General features: G+C 32.9%; 1 protein-coding gene and 1 long non-coding RNA gene across 5 annotated transcripts in view; one reads left to right on the plus strand and one right to left on the minus strand.

The window, feature by feature from the left end:
- Positions 1-9,379, plus strand: part of LOC126745060 (hormone receptor 4) — a 104,913-nt gene extending 95,534 nt beyond the window's left edge. For all 4 annotated transcript variants that reach the window (XM_050452744.1, XM_050452747.1, XM_050452745.1 and 1 more), the window contains 3 exons: positions 7,425-7,617; positions 8,668-8,807; positions 8,924-9,379. In XM_050452744.1, coding sequence (XP_050308701.1) covers positions 7,425-7,617; positions 8,668-8,807; positions 8,924-9,004 — 414 coding nt within the window. In that variant the 3' untranslated portion in view covers positions 9,005-9,379. The remainder of the gene's footprint in view (positions 1-7,424; positions 7,618-8,667; positions 8,808-8,923) is intronic.
- A 3,414-nt stretch (positions 9,380-12,793) lies between these two features.
- Positions 12,794-13,298, minus strand: LOC126745067 (uncharacterized). Its single transcript, XR_007663421.1, has 2 exons — positions 13,141-13,298; positions 12,794-13,048 (listed from the first exon to the last, which is right to left on the minus strand). It is a non-coding gene; the product is annotated as an uncharacterized LOC126745067 (long non-coding RNA).
- Between the last annotated feature and the right edge of the window lie 3,268 nt (positions 13,299-16,566).

Genomic DNA, 16,566 nt, shown 5'->3' on the forward strand with positions numbered 1-16,566 from the left:
CCACTAATCCAACTTTCATAAAAATCGGTAAGAAATTAAGGGAATTATTCCTGTTTTTCTACTTGGGAGTCTATTAATCTTACACATTTTTTCACATTTAATTTTTTTCTTCTAAAAATATTCAGTTTTTTCAAATTTTTTATAGATACACTTTTTATTCAGAATTAAATACTTTATCCACTAATCCAACTTTCATGAAAATCGGTAAGAAATTAAGGGAATTATTCCTGTTTTTCTACTTGGGAGTCTATTAATCTTACACATTTTTTAACATTTAATTTTTTACTCTAAAAATATTTAATTTTTCAAATTGTTTATAGATACACTTTTTATTCAGAATTAAATACCTTATCCACTAATCCAACTTTGATGAAAATCGGTTAGAAATTAAAGGAATTATTCCTGTTTTTCTACTTGGAAGTCTATTAATCTTACACATTTTTTAACATTTAATTTTTTACTCTGAAAATATCCAGTTTTTCAAATTTTCTGTAAATACACTTTTTGTTCAAAATTAAATACCCTGTGCACTAATCCAATTTTCATAAAAATCGGTTGAAAATTAAGAAAACTATTCCTGTTTTTCTACTTGGCAGTCTATTAATTTTACACATTTTTTGATATTTAATTTTTTACTCTGAAAATATTTAATTTTTCAAATTTTTTATAGATACACTTTCTGTTCTAAATAAAAAACCCTGTCAACAACTCCAACTTTCATGAAAATCGGTGAGAAATTAAGGGAATTATTCCTGTTTTTCTACTTGGGAGTCTATTAATCTTACACATCTTTTCACATTAAATTGCTAGTTTAAGCACCTAACTTAAAATGTCTCCCTTACGCCCCTGATAGAAACAACCAACCGATATATATATTAAAGCGAGAGAGAAAAAAAAGGGAACATGAATAGATGCCCTCATAGGAGTGCATTTACCCCGAGCCAGTTCTAGGACGCGTTGCTTAGACGTTGACCCAATTTCCTTCAAATACGAGCGCGATCCGTTTTAAAATAAATTCTACGAACGAAACGACAGTGCTCGGACGGACGGTCGTCGGCCATTTTTCCAACGTACTTAGATTTGCAAATAATAGATAATAGAAAATTTAGGTCAGAAGTGCACAAGGCCTTGTTTGTTTGCTGCTATGCACTCTCGATGCCGAAAGGTGAATAACAGATAATTAGAACGAAACCGGAGGCCTTGGACCTATAAATCAGTTGGAGAAATATCACGTTACGTTTGATGTAAATTAAATTATAACTCTAAGAATCTATTAACAAAACGATTGGGAGTACCAACCACACTCGACAAAAAGTGAAACTTATTAAATGATCGTACCGTTAGCATCGGCTAGTCGAACAAAAGTAGAACCGTCGAAGACTTTTACTTTCCTCCGAGACACATTAGAAAACGGTACGACCATCACGATCACGGTAATCTGTTGTATTATTACGTTTTGCATAACGGTACGTCGATCTCCTTTTAGCCGTTGCGCAACGGACCGCAACAGCTGCCGGTACTGTTAAATTTACTTTTTCTTTTTTATGGTAGATGTGGGAGTGATTGATGTTGCTTCGGACAAGGAATTTACTAATCGAGGCACGAAACCCTTAAGATGCAGCAGCAGTTTTCTGTGACTTAGCAAAGGCTTGTGATTGCATGCAACACATTTTGCAGAGACTTGCTAATCTTTTAATTTTGAAATATGTCAAACCTTTTTGATCAATGGATTCCAGCATTAGCTTCAGTTTCTTCTGATTTGATTTATCAAAAGAATACCTCCAACTGCCTGCAAGTAATAAAATACTTCCATTTTTTCCAGGCACTTGAATTTAAGAGGACTGTACATCAGTATATTTCTACTTTGATTTTTGGTCCTTTGAACCGGTATCAAAACTTAATTCATTAGGTATATTGTTGGTAATTTAATTAATGATTTTAATTTTTGGTCCTTCGAGTCGTGTGCTGCACGAATTTAGGACGGAATTTAGGGTGGAACAGTGGAGTCACTCATTATTTCTCTTTTTGAGAAAAAACGGTCTAAGGTCTTTCTTGGCTTTAATGACCCCAAAAGGTGCTTCTAGTATTTAAATTATTGAAATAATTCAAGGAGTATCTCCCTCTCTCTCTCTCTCTCTCTCTTCCAGGCAGTTGAAATAGATAAGCCAAGATCATCAAGAGGACTGTACATCAGTTTCCTGCGATTTAACCGAGTATTTCTACTTTGATTTTTGGTCCTTTGAGCCGGTATCAAAATTTTAATTTTTGGTCTTTCGAGTCGTGTGCTGCACGAATTCAGAACGGAAGGGTGGAACAGTGGAGTCACTCATTCTTTCTCTCTCTCTCTCTCTTTCTGAGATAAATGAAAACAGACTCAACAATAACAGGAAACGGTCTAAGGTCTTTCTTAAGGTATCGGAGACTCTAAAAGCTACTTCAAGTATTTAATTTTTTTAAATAATTCAAGGAGTATCTCCCTCTCTCTCTCTCTCTTCCAGGCAGTTGAAATAGATGAACGAAGATCATCGGTTTCATGTGACTTGAAGTACTCTTAAGCAACACAGGACAGTGTAAAAAATAAACATTTATTTTTGGTTTACTTCAGATGTACATTTTTGGTTGAAATTCAATGATAAATACGTTTAACAAGAAGGTTTATTACATGTTAATAATATACAATTAATATTCTATAAAAATTAAACGTTTAAGCAAGGTATTTTGTATACTATTTAAAGACATTTACGAAATGGCTTTAATGCAACAAAACGTTGAATATTTAGTTATAGAAAACCCGTATAAAACCTTTAACCTAAACCTTATAAACGAAAAACAGGGTTTTTCGCATTTTACTCGGAAACTTTGAGGTTACGTGAAAAAAGTGTAAATACAAAATTTCCCAATTTTTATTGCTAATAATAAAAAAAAACTGTTTTTTATTAAAACTACCCTTATCCCCCCACCCACCCCACACAGCTTACCAGTAAGAAATTCTTCTGCAAAATCACCGTATTTCATAACCTTTACAAAAAACAAATATAATAAATAATTACAAATAAATAAAAAAAATTATATTTATTTATAAAACATTTTTTTTCCAGAAATTCGTCTTAAAATACATCAAAAACTGCTGCACTAAACGATTGACAATTTATTATACACTTAAAAAAAATTGAAGTACATACAATTATATACATTTATAATTAATGGGTTATAATGAGCTGGTGTGTTTTTTTTTTGTGATAAATTGGTGGAGGCGCCGGGAGGTGCAACGCTCAGTCCTCCCTTCGACCCGTTTAAATTATTATAAGGAAATTACAATTTCTAGTATTATTTTTATATCTACGTATTTTTCGATGTACAAGAAAAAATTAATCTTATTTGGAATAATTATTGTGTTATATTTAAAGCCAAAAAAATAATGAAAAACACAGAAAAATGAAGAAATAGAATTATTTTACTGATTCCAGGCAATTGAAATACTAGTGGTGCATCAACTGCCTGGAATTAGTAAAATATTTCTATCCCTTTCAGGCGGTTAAAATAGCAAGAGACCTAAACACTAGAAAGCTTAAAAAACAACGTACTAGACGATAAGAAGAACTGACTGAATTTAACAGTGCATCCAAGAGTACCAGCATCAATTTCCTGTGACCTAGCAAAGGCTTTTGATTGCGTGCAACACTTGCTGCTGCTGTATCAGCAGAATGCCACAGAGGTATCTCCCATAACCCATTTTTTTCTTGCTTGCTGTAAATCGGCGATTTTCTAATGCAATAATTTCGAAATATATCGAACCTCCTTAATCAGTGGCGTTCCTGGATCCAAGAACACTGCACCAGCTTCAGTTTCTTGCGATTTGATGTATCGGAAGAATACCTCCAACTGCCTGAAAGTAATAAAATAGTCTCCCTCTCTTCCAAGCAGTTAAAATATCAGTGAGTTTTCATCAGTTTCTTATGAATTGACTGCCTAAGTTTGTGGTCCTTCGAGTCGGAATTGAAGCTTAATTTGTGATGCTGAAGGATGGAACAGTAGAGTCAGTCATATTCCTTGTTTCCGAGGTAGTAGAGTAACATTGTAGTAAGTAACAGTAGTTCCGAGTCCAAAATAAGAATGTTCCAATCTACATAGAAAATTTAGAAAAATGACTTCTCGATCAACTGCCTGGAATTAGTAAAATAATTCCATCTCTTCCAGGCAATTGAACAATCAGCAGGTTTCCTGGATTCAAGAGCTTAGCACCGGCATTGTCTTTGTGTGACTGGATGTAGTGGAAGAATCACACCATTAACTGTCAGGAATTAATATTATATTTCCATCACTTCCAGGCAGTTAAAAAAGGGGAAAAATCTAATCCAGGAAACCCTGCAAGACATGGACATTTTCGGGGAATTACTCTATCAACTGCCTAGAATTAGTAAAATATTTCTATTTCTTTCAGACAGTTGTAACAGTAAAAAGCTTTGTACAAGGGGATTAGAAAACTAATTTTCAAATGCCTGGAATTAATTAAAGAGTATTTCTGTCATTCTGACGAGTATTCTGAAAATTCTTCATAAATGTCGATCTATGGGATGCTCTAGTACCTAATAATAGTGTGATTTTGTCGCGTTAGCTGTAGGCGAATTAAGCATGAATAGAAAGAAATATTTTACTAATTACAGGCAGTTGATGGAGTTTTCTCCAATGGGTCAAGTTACAGGAAACTGATGCTAGTGCTTTTGGATCCAGTGTTAAGCCCATTGCATAGAAGAGAGAGAGGTACACGGAGATACTCCTTGACTAATCATTGAAAGGGGCTATTCAGACACTACAGATTAAATATCCGATACACCGGTTTAATTACCAAGGGCACCTACTCGTAATTTCTGGAGACACCTATTTTAACAAGACTTTTTGATCCTAATTGCTGCTTTAAAATTGTCAAAAGGCAAATAATCACCAGCGTCCCGTTCATCTTCTGAGACGGTTTGATTTAAATTTGCCGTGGTTCTGGTTGATCTGTAACTGAACCAAGTGCAAAGTTTTCTTGCGAAAATTCACCACGAATTTCTAAAGTTACATAAAGTGACTCGCCTTCCTTCCTTGGAAGCGTTTGTTTGGAAAATATTCACGCTTAGAGCAAAAAACAAGAAGAGAAACTCCTGGTCGCATTTGCTAACTCTAATGTCATTTAAACAAAGCTACTAACAAGTCAGCTTGACTAGGATCGTTACAATTTCTTTCGAAATGCAACGGGGGCAGCCCAGGAGGTCCGGAGGCTAATGCACCTTCATCTCAATTAACATTTTACGTCACAAAACGTTCCGTAATCATAAACTGCGAGGTCACATAAACAAATTTCAAATAGAAACGAGGCGTTCGAACATTTCCATTCGACCTAAATATCGAATGCCGATCCTCGGAATGGAGTGGAAAGACCTGATATCGAGGTAGGATAGGGTGTAATTAGTCCTTTATACTGTATATGCATTATATAATAAAAGATGCACGAATAAGTGACCTAATAATAAAAGCAAAGTGCATTTACCCGTGGCGCAACGAGGTCGTGTGTAGCGTTAACCCAGTTTTCTTGTTTTACAATGACCCCAGTTGGGAACGTTCGAGTGTGTTTAATTTTTGGCAAATGGATTAAATATATAGCACCGAGGGGATATTGTGGAGGTAGTTCTAGATTTACCTCCAATTCATATTGAGTTTAGAATTCAGGGTGTTCATTTGAAAACTTCCCACCATAGATTTATCGAAAACCATTGTTTAAAAAAAATGACAAAATACGTCAATTAAAGGTTTGGCAAGGGGGACGACTTTCTAACCTAAATTTACTTCACCTTCACAAAAATTTTAAATGAAAACGGGTAACGAGTAACAGCTTGTTTAAAAGGTCTTTCGAGGTCTTTTATTTTGACGTTTGATTTTTTTAAATCGGTCGATTCGTTTTCGAGAAAATGACGCATCAGCTGTCGATGATGCGTTGACGAAGTTCATCCAAACTTTCAGGTTGGGGAGTAAACACAATAGATTACAAATGACCCCATAGAAAAAGGTCTAACGGCGTTATATCGGGAGATCTAGCAGGCCATTCTATAGGCCCCCTTCGCCCTATTCATTTTTTTGGAAACTCGTCGTCTGAAATATGTTTCCAGCAAGACGACGCTCCTCCTCACTGTGTTCTTCCCGTTCGGCAATGGCTAGACGACGAGTTTCCAGATAAATGAGTCACAGAAAACTGACCTTAATTTCCTCTTTCTCGCTCTTTCAACTGCCTGGAAGAAATATATAATTATTGAGCAATTTCAGGTGAAGAGAGAGAACGAGAAAAAAAGATTTTGCTTGACAAATCTCAGGAATGTGACACTTAGTTTTCTGATTTTTGGACTTTCCTGTGTTTAGATCTCTTTTTATTTCAACTGCCTGGAAGAGATGAAAATATTTGATTAATTCGAGGCAATTGAACGAATAATTCTTCTGAAATTTCGATGTGTCTTTTAAGCTCCTTGACTAGTTCCAAAAATTTGCAAATCAGTCTTCGGTATGTTGTGTTTTAAGCTTTTCTAAATTTAGGTCTCGTACTATTTTAACTGCTTGATAGAGATGGACATATTTTACTAATTCCACTGCACTCATATTTTACTAATTCCACTGATTTCTTCTAGGCAGTCGAAATAGAGAAAGACCTAAACATAAGAAAACTTGAAAAAGATCATACGAAGGGATGAGGAAGTTGATTTTTATAAGCCTGGAATTAGTCAAGGAATATCTGTCTTTCTCGCTTTCTGTGCTATTTGAAAATAGACTCAACATTAGCAGGAAATGTTCAAGTCCATGACTCAATTAAACTGTTTGGAATTATTAAAATATTTCCTTAATGTAATATTAGTCGGTTTCCAGCACCAGAAGCACTTCACTATCATCGGTTTTCTGTGACTTCATGCCAAAGAGTATTTATTGTTAGGAAGGTAAACTAGTAAAGTAAAAAAGGGTCCACTGCTTCGTTTAAAAATTGCCCGATTTGCATCTGATCAACATCCTAAATATCAACGGTTGATAACTTCTAGTTCGTTGATTCGCTTGGACGGTGGAACCACTGAATCCTAACAAGATCTTCTGTTGCTCTCTGAGCCATACAAACTCCCTTAGTGCTTCATCTTATTTCGGTTCTTCATTGCGGTCATCTCTCATACACTTAAATTGATCCTAAATATACAAACTCTCTTCTCAATACGAGATGACTCAAGGTATAATTCAGAAAACGTTGAACCAAAAGGTGAAAGTAGTTTATGCGGTTCGGTCTAGGAGAAAGGAAGTGGCGTATTATTAAGGAAAGGTCAGCGCGGACATACTTTAATATTTTTTATTTTTTTTACTTAATATGAACATTTTAAATTGTTTATTATATGTATGTGAAATGAATTTGTTTACAGGTGGAAACGAACCTGTGCACGTTGCAAAATTGCCTGACGTCGATGATGGGCCGGGAGATCACGATCGAGCAGCTGCGGCAGGACGTCGGTCTGATGATCGAGAAGATCACGCACGTCACGCTCATGTTTCGACAGATCAAACTCACCATGGAGGAATACGTGTGCCTTAAAGTGATCACTATGCTTAACCAAGGTAAGCATACAAGGAGTATACAGGGTGTTTCAGAACTATGAAATCAAACTTCTATGGTTTGTTCAGTGCAACAGTAGAATCCATTTGAGTATCCTATACTCATATAATCAATCATACAGTGTCGTAGTGACGCATTTCCGGACATGGGTTCTTATACTCAAATAAATTCTTCTGTTGCACTGAACAACCCCCAGAAGTTTGATCCCATAGTTCTGAAACACCCTGTATTAAGGATGGTTATAGACCCAGTTTAACCATCAAATTTTAAGACGACACGTTTATATAAACATACGTGCCTAACAGCTTTGTATCACTAAAGAAATAAGCGAGAAGTAACGTTCTATGCAGGTCCTGGATGATGAAACGTATTTATTGAACAGTTAGCATACTTTACAAGTTACTAAGGCTCAGCATGAAGTAGTAGATGAAAATAGTAATATCGTGTATTTTCGGAAATAAATATGATCTGTTCAACCCTTAATAATTTGATTCAAAATACAGTTTATGGAAACTTTAGTTTTTTGCCCAGAAAGATGAGCTTTGGACTTCGAACTTGATTTTTTAATTAAAAATTGAACTTTTTTTTATTCATTTTTTTTTTGTCGATTTTGAAATATTACTCACTTATTTTGCGGACGCTTTCGCTTGTAAATTTTTCAGAAATCCTGGAAAACTTGTCCTTTAAAGTGATTTTTATGACACATTATTTAACTGTGACTGACGCTTTACCTAATTTTGGTAAGTCTATGCATAACATAAATGGATATGATTAACACTGATTAATCAACATTATCATCGGAAATTTTAAATGGAAATTTTTTTCCTATTTACATGATTATTTGCTCGAATATTCAATATTAATGCTCTAAAATTTCTTATGTTCCTCATCCAAATTTCAAAAAGCCAAAATTCCGGAGAATTTTTTTTAACATTGTAGTTTACTCGTAAATTATTCTGATATTTCTTAAATGAATGTGAATAACACTTTTTAGTTTATAGACACAAAATCAACATTTTTTTTTTAATTATTAAATTTTGTCTCGATTTTAGCGAAGCCTGCCAGTGGTTCGAGTAACAATGAGTTAGAGACGATCCACGAGCGGTACATGACTTGCCTACGTGTTTACACACAACACATGTACCCTCAGCAAACGACCAGATTTCAAGACTTACTAGTTAGATTACCAGAGGTAAGTCCCTTCTAATTCCACTACTAAAGTTAGTATTTCCTTATTAGTACTTCCTGGATCTTTTAGAGCCTAATTTCTAATAACCTCATATTAATGGATAATTCTTTTATTTCCAGATACAGTCTGCAGCATCCCTACTATTAGAAAGTAAGATGTTTTACGTTCCTTTTTTACTAAATTCGGCAATTCAAAGGTAGTAGAGATCCTGCTGCTACGCGTCTCTTTTAATAGGGTAAAAATAGTTAATAATCGTATATAACAAAATTTATATGCTATATATATAAAAAAATGACTGTACGTTGTTGTATATAAATAAATATTTTATAGAAGAAAAAAACAACAAAATATCGGCATATATGTAAAGTTTCTGTTTTCCGTTAAATCGATGTTCGATTCTATAAACGTAAGTTGCGATTCTTCCGTACTATTGGACTGATGCTCGTTTACATTATCATCGTTTTATAACATGAGTCGCTTATCGTGGGGCCGAATACGGTTTTTAGGAGATTTTTTTGCATTTTTTTTTGGTCTGTCATTATAAGTATTAATAAAGGTCTGAATTCTTTTAAAAACCTATTCGGTCCCATTCCATTTACTTAATATGTAAGATTGTAGTTAAAAAGAGATGACTTATAAGTACAGCCGGACTGGTTTTTAAAATGTATTGAACAGAGAGAAGAAATGAGAATTGAAAAAAGGTGGATTTATTTGAAAAAAAAAATGATTTTTGTTTATTTATATCTTCTCTATTCCCTTTTCACCTTCTTTTTATTCCTCTTTTTTTACTTCTTTATCTTTTATTCATTTTAAAAGGACTTTTTGAAACCTTCACTCATGTTCGTCTTTTTTTTGCGAAATTTCACATTTTTTCAAATATTTTCAAAATAATTTGAGTTTTTTAAAAAAGATTTTCACTCAAAGATGCAACCTTTCAGGGTGAACATTTTAAGGTATTAAGGATTTTTATACCTCAAACACTCTTGAAATAAGAAGTATTTTTGTAAACCAGCAAATTTAAATTTTCAAGGAAAAACACTAAAATTTTACAATTTCATATACGTTTCGTACTATATCTCCCAAACTACCAAAGATATTTAAAAAATCTAATTAAACCCAATATCTGAGGATGTATTTGACATACGAAACGTTGTAGTATCCCAAGATTTTATGCCTAAAAAAAAATCACTTAGCCAAAGTGATTTTTCTAGTCTCTGCTTTTTTGGCAACTTTTACATTTTTTTTAAATATTTTCAAAATAATTTGAGATTTTTAAAACAGAGTTTCACTCAAAGATGTAACCCTTCAGGGTGAACATTTTAAGGTATTAAGGATTTTTGTACCTCAAACACTCTCGAAATAAGAGGCATTTTTGTAAACCAGCAATTTTGAATTTTCAAGAAAAAAACACTAAAAATATACAATGTCATATACATTTCGTACTATATCTCCCAAACTAGCAAAGATATTTTAAAAAATCTTTTAGTCCAATTAAACGCAATGTCTAAAGATATATTTGACAGATAATTGAATATTGAAACTTTACCTTTTTTCTTAAAAAAATAAAAATATGATAAACACTCTTCGTGTGCCTCTAGGAATTCTTATTAATTAGACAATATTTCGTATTTCTCAGAAGTTTCTTCTAGATATTTTCTTAGTGGTGGTCTTTCTAGTTTTCTTTTTGCTTGGAAATGTTTAGATACTTGGACTTTTTAGTTTCTCAAAAATTCGGAAAGAATTTCACATTATTTAGGCTCAAATTTTTTACTGAATAAATTGCTCAAATTTGTTAGTTTCTCTAAAGTTTCATACCTCTTAGACAATATACTATCAAAGTTTCGTTAAATTAAACCTGTTTAATACCTAATTATTAGTCTTTGTCAAAAAATAAGAAAATTAACTTTCTTGGGAGAACCGTTATAAATATCAAAATTTTTATTTTAGACACAAAATTAACAAGAAAAGAGGGCCACTCTTGAAGTTTCTTTTGCGTTTTTTTCCTCGTTTTTGAATTCTTATCCATAGAAGTAAAAAAAACGATTTTTAATTATACGTTAATCAAAACGAAATTGACTTAAACTTTACTTGAATTGAATAAAAAATATAGAGTGTATCAGCTAAATTCTTTTATAAAGATGCTGTTATACTCAAATCACTCTTTCTTCTCTTTTTTCAATATACTTGCTACAGCTGTACTACTATTAGAATATAATTCTTAAAAAATTAAGACTTGTTGCATATACTGTATGCATTTTGTATTACCCAGTTTACCTTATGTCTCACTGCCCAAAGTAAAAAGTTGATACGATTATCAGCTTTTGTATGAAATATATCCTTAAATGTCTACTATATATCTTATTGTTATAATTATATGCATAACATGACTGTAAGGTTTTTGCTTTATGGCAAAATATGTAAAAAGTGTCTATGGAACATTTCGTATGTTTCTTCTTTTCACGTCCTGGGTTCGCTTCTGGATCAAAACAATCTGTGTTAACTTCTACAGATTTCTGAATCACAATTAACCAGCTTTAGAATTAATTTGGTTTTTGATCCCCAGTCTCTTAGCAGTAATTTAAGTTACTACGTTTCCATCGATTGTTCCTAAAAAGTACTTCATCTTGACCAAAACTTATAAACTAGTAAAAACCTTAATACGCATTTACATAACTTAAATGAACACTTCCCTACCCATTTCTTTATCCAGTAATCGAGCGAATTCAGGACAAATTACAATTGAAAAAAAACAGACATCTGACGATATGAAGTACAAAATAATTGCCATTAGGTGTTACGATATATTGCAAATAAACATGTTTAGAATAGAGCTATATTTTGCAACCTAAAGAATGTAATCGGTGATCGGTAGTAATAAGTACATACATATTTTAAAGTTGTTTTTTCGTTCATAGAGGTTTGGGTCAATCACTTTAAGGAGTTAAGGTCATTTTATCACATAAAACTGGGCTAAACGTTTTAAGGGTTCTTTCTATGGAGATTATTCATTTCTTCTTGGCCCACATATTTTTAATTTAAATACAATACATAAGTCCTTGACAATTAGTGTATCTTCCGTTATTATAGTCTTATGTATTGTTTGAAAATTCCCTTTCACAATCGACTTGCATAAAAACCAACATATCTCGTCCCTAATTCTCATAAATCTGACCCTACAATTAATCAAAACTGGCCAGTTGATATTTCCTCCCTTATTGTTGCCTTTGATAGAACTGACCATGCAAATATTTTAGCGGAATCTTGCTGATATACTTTTAAAGGCCCTGGAAACTCATTTTTATTTGAAAATTCAATTTCCTAATTAGCTTGAATAAAAACTATCCAGTTGAATCCTTGTTTTAATAAAGATTATCTTGCTTTTTAAAATAGTTATTAACTGTCAACATCACTTCTTCACCATTTGAAAAATCTTTGGCAGAAAATAATCTGAGAGGGCTAAATCTGGCTAATATGCTGCATGATGTAGCAATTTTAATTTGTTTATTTTGACCATTGCAATGACTGATTTGTGAGCTGATGATACATTTTCAAACATTTTCTTTGTAGCCAAATACTACCATTTTTGCTTGTTTTCTTTGCTCAAGCTTGATTTTCTAATTATTTCCGATATATTTTCTCACTAATTAATTTTCATCTCACTGCATAAATGCCTCAATACTTTCAATAAATTATTAATTTGTACACCATGACATGGACTTTATTTTTGTAATATTAGAAAGAACTCAAGAGTCATTTATTGGACAATAATTGCTGAACTGAAGACTAAATTGCCTTTAATGGCATAGCCCATAATGCAATCTTACTAATTTTTAAAACCAAACTCGTAGAAGTTGTCCAAAAGCATTTCTATTCGAGAATTCAAATTCTGAATCGACTTATATAAAAACTATCAATTTTAAAGTTTTCTCAGCCATTTTCTGTTGCTATATGTAGATCTGCTGTAAATACCTGGACTTTAATTCCTTAAATTAAAATAAAAAATTTACTACAGATTCCTAAAAGAAATATACAATGATTTTATTTGACTTTAAGTGACTCTGAGTAATTTGTGTTAACTGCCAGACAGTTAAGATTATTTTATTCTTTTCCAGGCATTCCGAGTAATCTTGTGTAATTTCCAGGGTGTAACTTCCATGTAGTTGGACTTATTCAATGTTAAGATTTCAGGCAGTCAAAGTAATTTTGTGTAACTTTCAAGCGGTTTCAAGGATGCCTTCAAGTGCCTGAAATTCAAATGAAAATATCCCTGAATAAGTAAAATATTAGAGAAACGGCTTCAAATACCTGAAAAAAATAAATCATGATTTTAACTAACCTAAAACTATGACTTCAAATGTCTAAAAGAAATGGAAAAATAACTGCAAATAAATTAAATATACAAAAAACGACTTTAAACATCTCGAAATTTTAAAATGACAAAAATTGTTTGAAATAAAATGGACAATGACTCACGTAAGCAGATTTTACCTTCTATCTCTCAGTGTCTCTGTCCATTTTGACAATCCATGATGACAGTTGAAGTTTCTCCTTGACACTTGTCAAACGTCAATTTTGACTGTTGACTCTTAATTGTCATACATTTCCGAAGAAATTTATTCATAATTTTAGGTGGATTAAAGAAATGATTTAAAATGCCTGCAATTAATAGGAAAACAACATAAAATGGTTAGATGAAAAAAATTCGAAAATAGCTTCAGTGAGAAATGAAATTTAAGATGGCTTTAATTCCTTGAATTACTTTAGATTCCTGGAAAAAATCAACCATGATTTTAATTGACTTGAAAAAATTGCTTCAAATCCTTAAATACAGACTGAAAAGTAACTTCAAGTACTTGGAAGAAACAAAACTATAACCCTAAATACAATACATAAGGAATGACTTCAGTTCGTTGCAAATTTTGAAATGGCTTCAACTGCTTAACCCTTTCTTTACCGCACATAAACATCGCCCCTATTCCCAGACTTTTTGACAAGCCTTAAGCCCCAGTCACGTATTAATACGACACACAGGGAACAACTTCTTAGTGTAAAACCTTTGTGTGATATTCACCGACACACTATCCAACGTTGCACATATATCTGGAATCTCGTCTCTTTTTTTCTCCCGAGTTTTAGATTGTGAACAAAGAATGCATCTTCAAACTCTGTTGTTTGGTATGATAGCAGAAAAATGACGCTCCGTAAGACGCTGTTGATTTGGAGCAGTGGACTTTGTTGATGCAGTTTTTGCTACATTATATCTGAAACAAAATCGGTTGGGTAATTTCTAAAATAATAATTTACCTCTCAAGAAGTTGTCGAGTAAGATGCAATTAAAAATCTGCTAGTGGTAACTTTTCTGGATGTTGTTGGTTTAAAACACATAGATCCAAAATGTAAAACAAGAGCTTCTTGTACCATTTTAAAGTTTTTCCGACGCATTCTGTAGAACTTCATCATATGAGTTCTATGAAGTGCTCCCATATTTTGGTTATAATAATATAGGCCCATATTCTGTTTTTCTGTCTTTTTTATTTAACTGTTTTATTTCATTTTTGTGGAACATGTCAACATGTTAACGTCCCTACGATCCTTCCATCGGATGGCTAAAATATTTTCGCTAGCCTTGGATGTTGTCTGACCCTTGTCCAATCTCCCTGTTAGATCCGGCATATGCTTTCTGTTTGTACTAACTGTATCACATGTGTTTTATTTTCAAATAAATAGGTAGAAGGAGCTGGTGAATACCAATTACCAGTATAGAGGGAGTGACCTTTGTTCAAATAAGATTGCATTAATGTTGTTACAACTGACCCTGATATGCCAAGTCAATACCTGATTTTGAGCCTGTATATACGATACAATTTAAAACGTAGCCCGTCTCACAATCACACAAAAGGAACAGTTTCATGCCGAAACTTTTTATGTCGTTTCGTTCATATAAACTGCTTGAATAACAGGCGTCCTTTAAAAAGCATTCAACTCTCATCGATTACCGAATTCTGGAACGGAACAAAATTCTGGGCAAACCTAGTTTTAATTTTGTCGAAAATCCCCCGATCTTTGTGGAAAGAGTCGTCTTTAGTTTGTTGGGCATTGTCTGCAAAATGAAGGATGCGTAATATTATTTGATATAGGTTTCTAGATATCACTTCCAAAATATTGGAGTGTATAGTAGTTCATCGATAGACCAATTCTCTACTAATTTGTTTTTTCTATGGCAGGCTGAAAGGAAAAGTACAGCAATAAAACTGAATAATTCTTTTTTAGTAATTGGTGTCCAAATTATTTATTTATTTGTTTCTGCTCTAAAGCATATTTATTAGTTTTAGTTATTATAATGTCTATCATGTGATCATTAAAAAATAAAAGAAAATAATCTAATTTTTTTGAAGGACATGTCATGTTTTCTAAACAAGCGCCAGAATTATGTACTGCAGGAATAAATTGGTGGTTGCTCCATTTTATAGAAAAATTTTCATTTAAGGCGTTTTTAACTTCTCAAATTGCTCTATTTTCCTGTAAATTATTGCTATCTGTTTCAGTTATGTCACTCTCACTTTCTCTAAGTTTTTCGGGCGGCAAAAATTTATCACTTTCCTGATCACTAGTTGTCTCACTATCTGTCGGTATAAACTCACTTCAACTGTCAATGTACGGATCATCATTCGAATACGGACACCCTAAAATTTCATTTATATCGCCGTCTGCAAGGCCGCATACACGAACATCACTGTTTTCTTTTTTGCGATGTACCCGGATCACTTGACGCCATTTTACATCTACTCTGCAGCGTATTACACGTGGAACTGTTCAAATTGCTGGATCGGTGGCAATGAAGGCGATGGATATTTTCGTTAATTTTCGCAAATGCCGTATATTTGCGGCACTGGTTCTAATGGCATTTATATTTAAACGTAATAATATGACACTGGGTCTACATGCACGTTAAGACTGACGTATAAATGTGACAGTAGGCCTAAGTGTCGTATATATGAGGCAGCGGGAATTCCCAACATTTGGCTGGTGAACGTATGTATACGGCACTGGGAGTGAGAGACAAACTATGTTCTGTCGTATATATACGTCACTGGTAAAGAAAGGGTTAAAACACTATTGAAAATAAAGTTTGAGAACTACTTGAGGACTAAAGGGAATATGTTCAAATGCTTAGAATGGTAAGGAAAATAACGCAAAATTGACAAAAATAAGAGAGAACATTTGAATTAGCTTCAAATATCTGAATACATTAAAAAACGACTCCGAATGGTTTGAAAATATTGGTAAATAACTTCAAATACGTAAAATATATAAGAAATGATCTTAATAACCTGAAGTTTTAAAATGGCTTCGATTGCTTGAAAATTCCTTTAGATTCTTGGAAGAAACCAATTATGAATTTAATTAAACTGCAAGATGGCTTCAAATGTTTGCACTTAAAGTTACTAACGAACTAATTAAAATGGCTAAAAATAAAAGAGAAAATTTATGGCTTGAAATACTTGAATAACCTAAAAATTTACTTCAAATATCTCGGAGAAATGTGAACCAAAATACGAATAAATAAAATTTTAAAAATGACTTTAACTGCTTGGAAATGTTGAAATCACTTCAATATTTCGAAATAAAATAAAAAACTGACTTCAGATTCCTAGAAGAAATTAACCATGATTTTAAGTGACTTGGAGGGATGGCTTCAAATGCCTGGAATTAACAGGAAAAAAGAACGCGAAAAATAAAGGCGGTTAAAAGGCGTTTTTCA

Source organism: Anthonomus grandis, chromosome 15 (assembly GCF_022605725.1).
Source record: "Anthonomus grandis grandis chromosome 15, icAntGran1.3, whole genome shotgun sequence".
In the NCBI taxonomy this organism is placed as follows: Eukaryota; Metazoa; Arthropoda; class Insecta; order Coleoptera; family Curculionidae; genus Anthonomus; species Anthonomus grandis.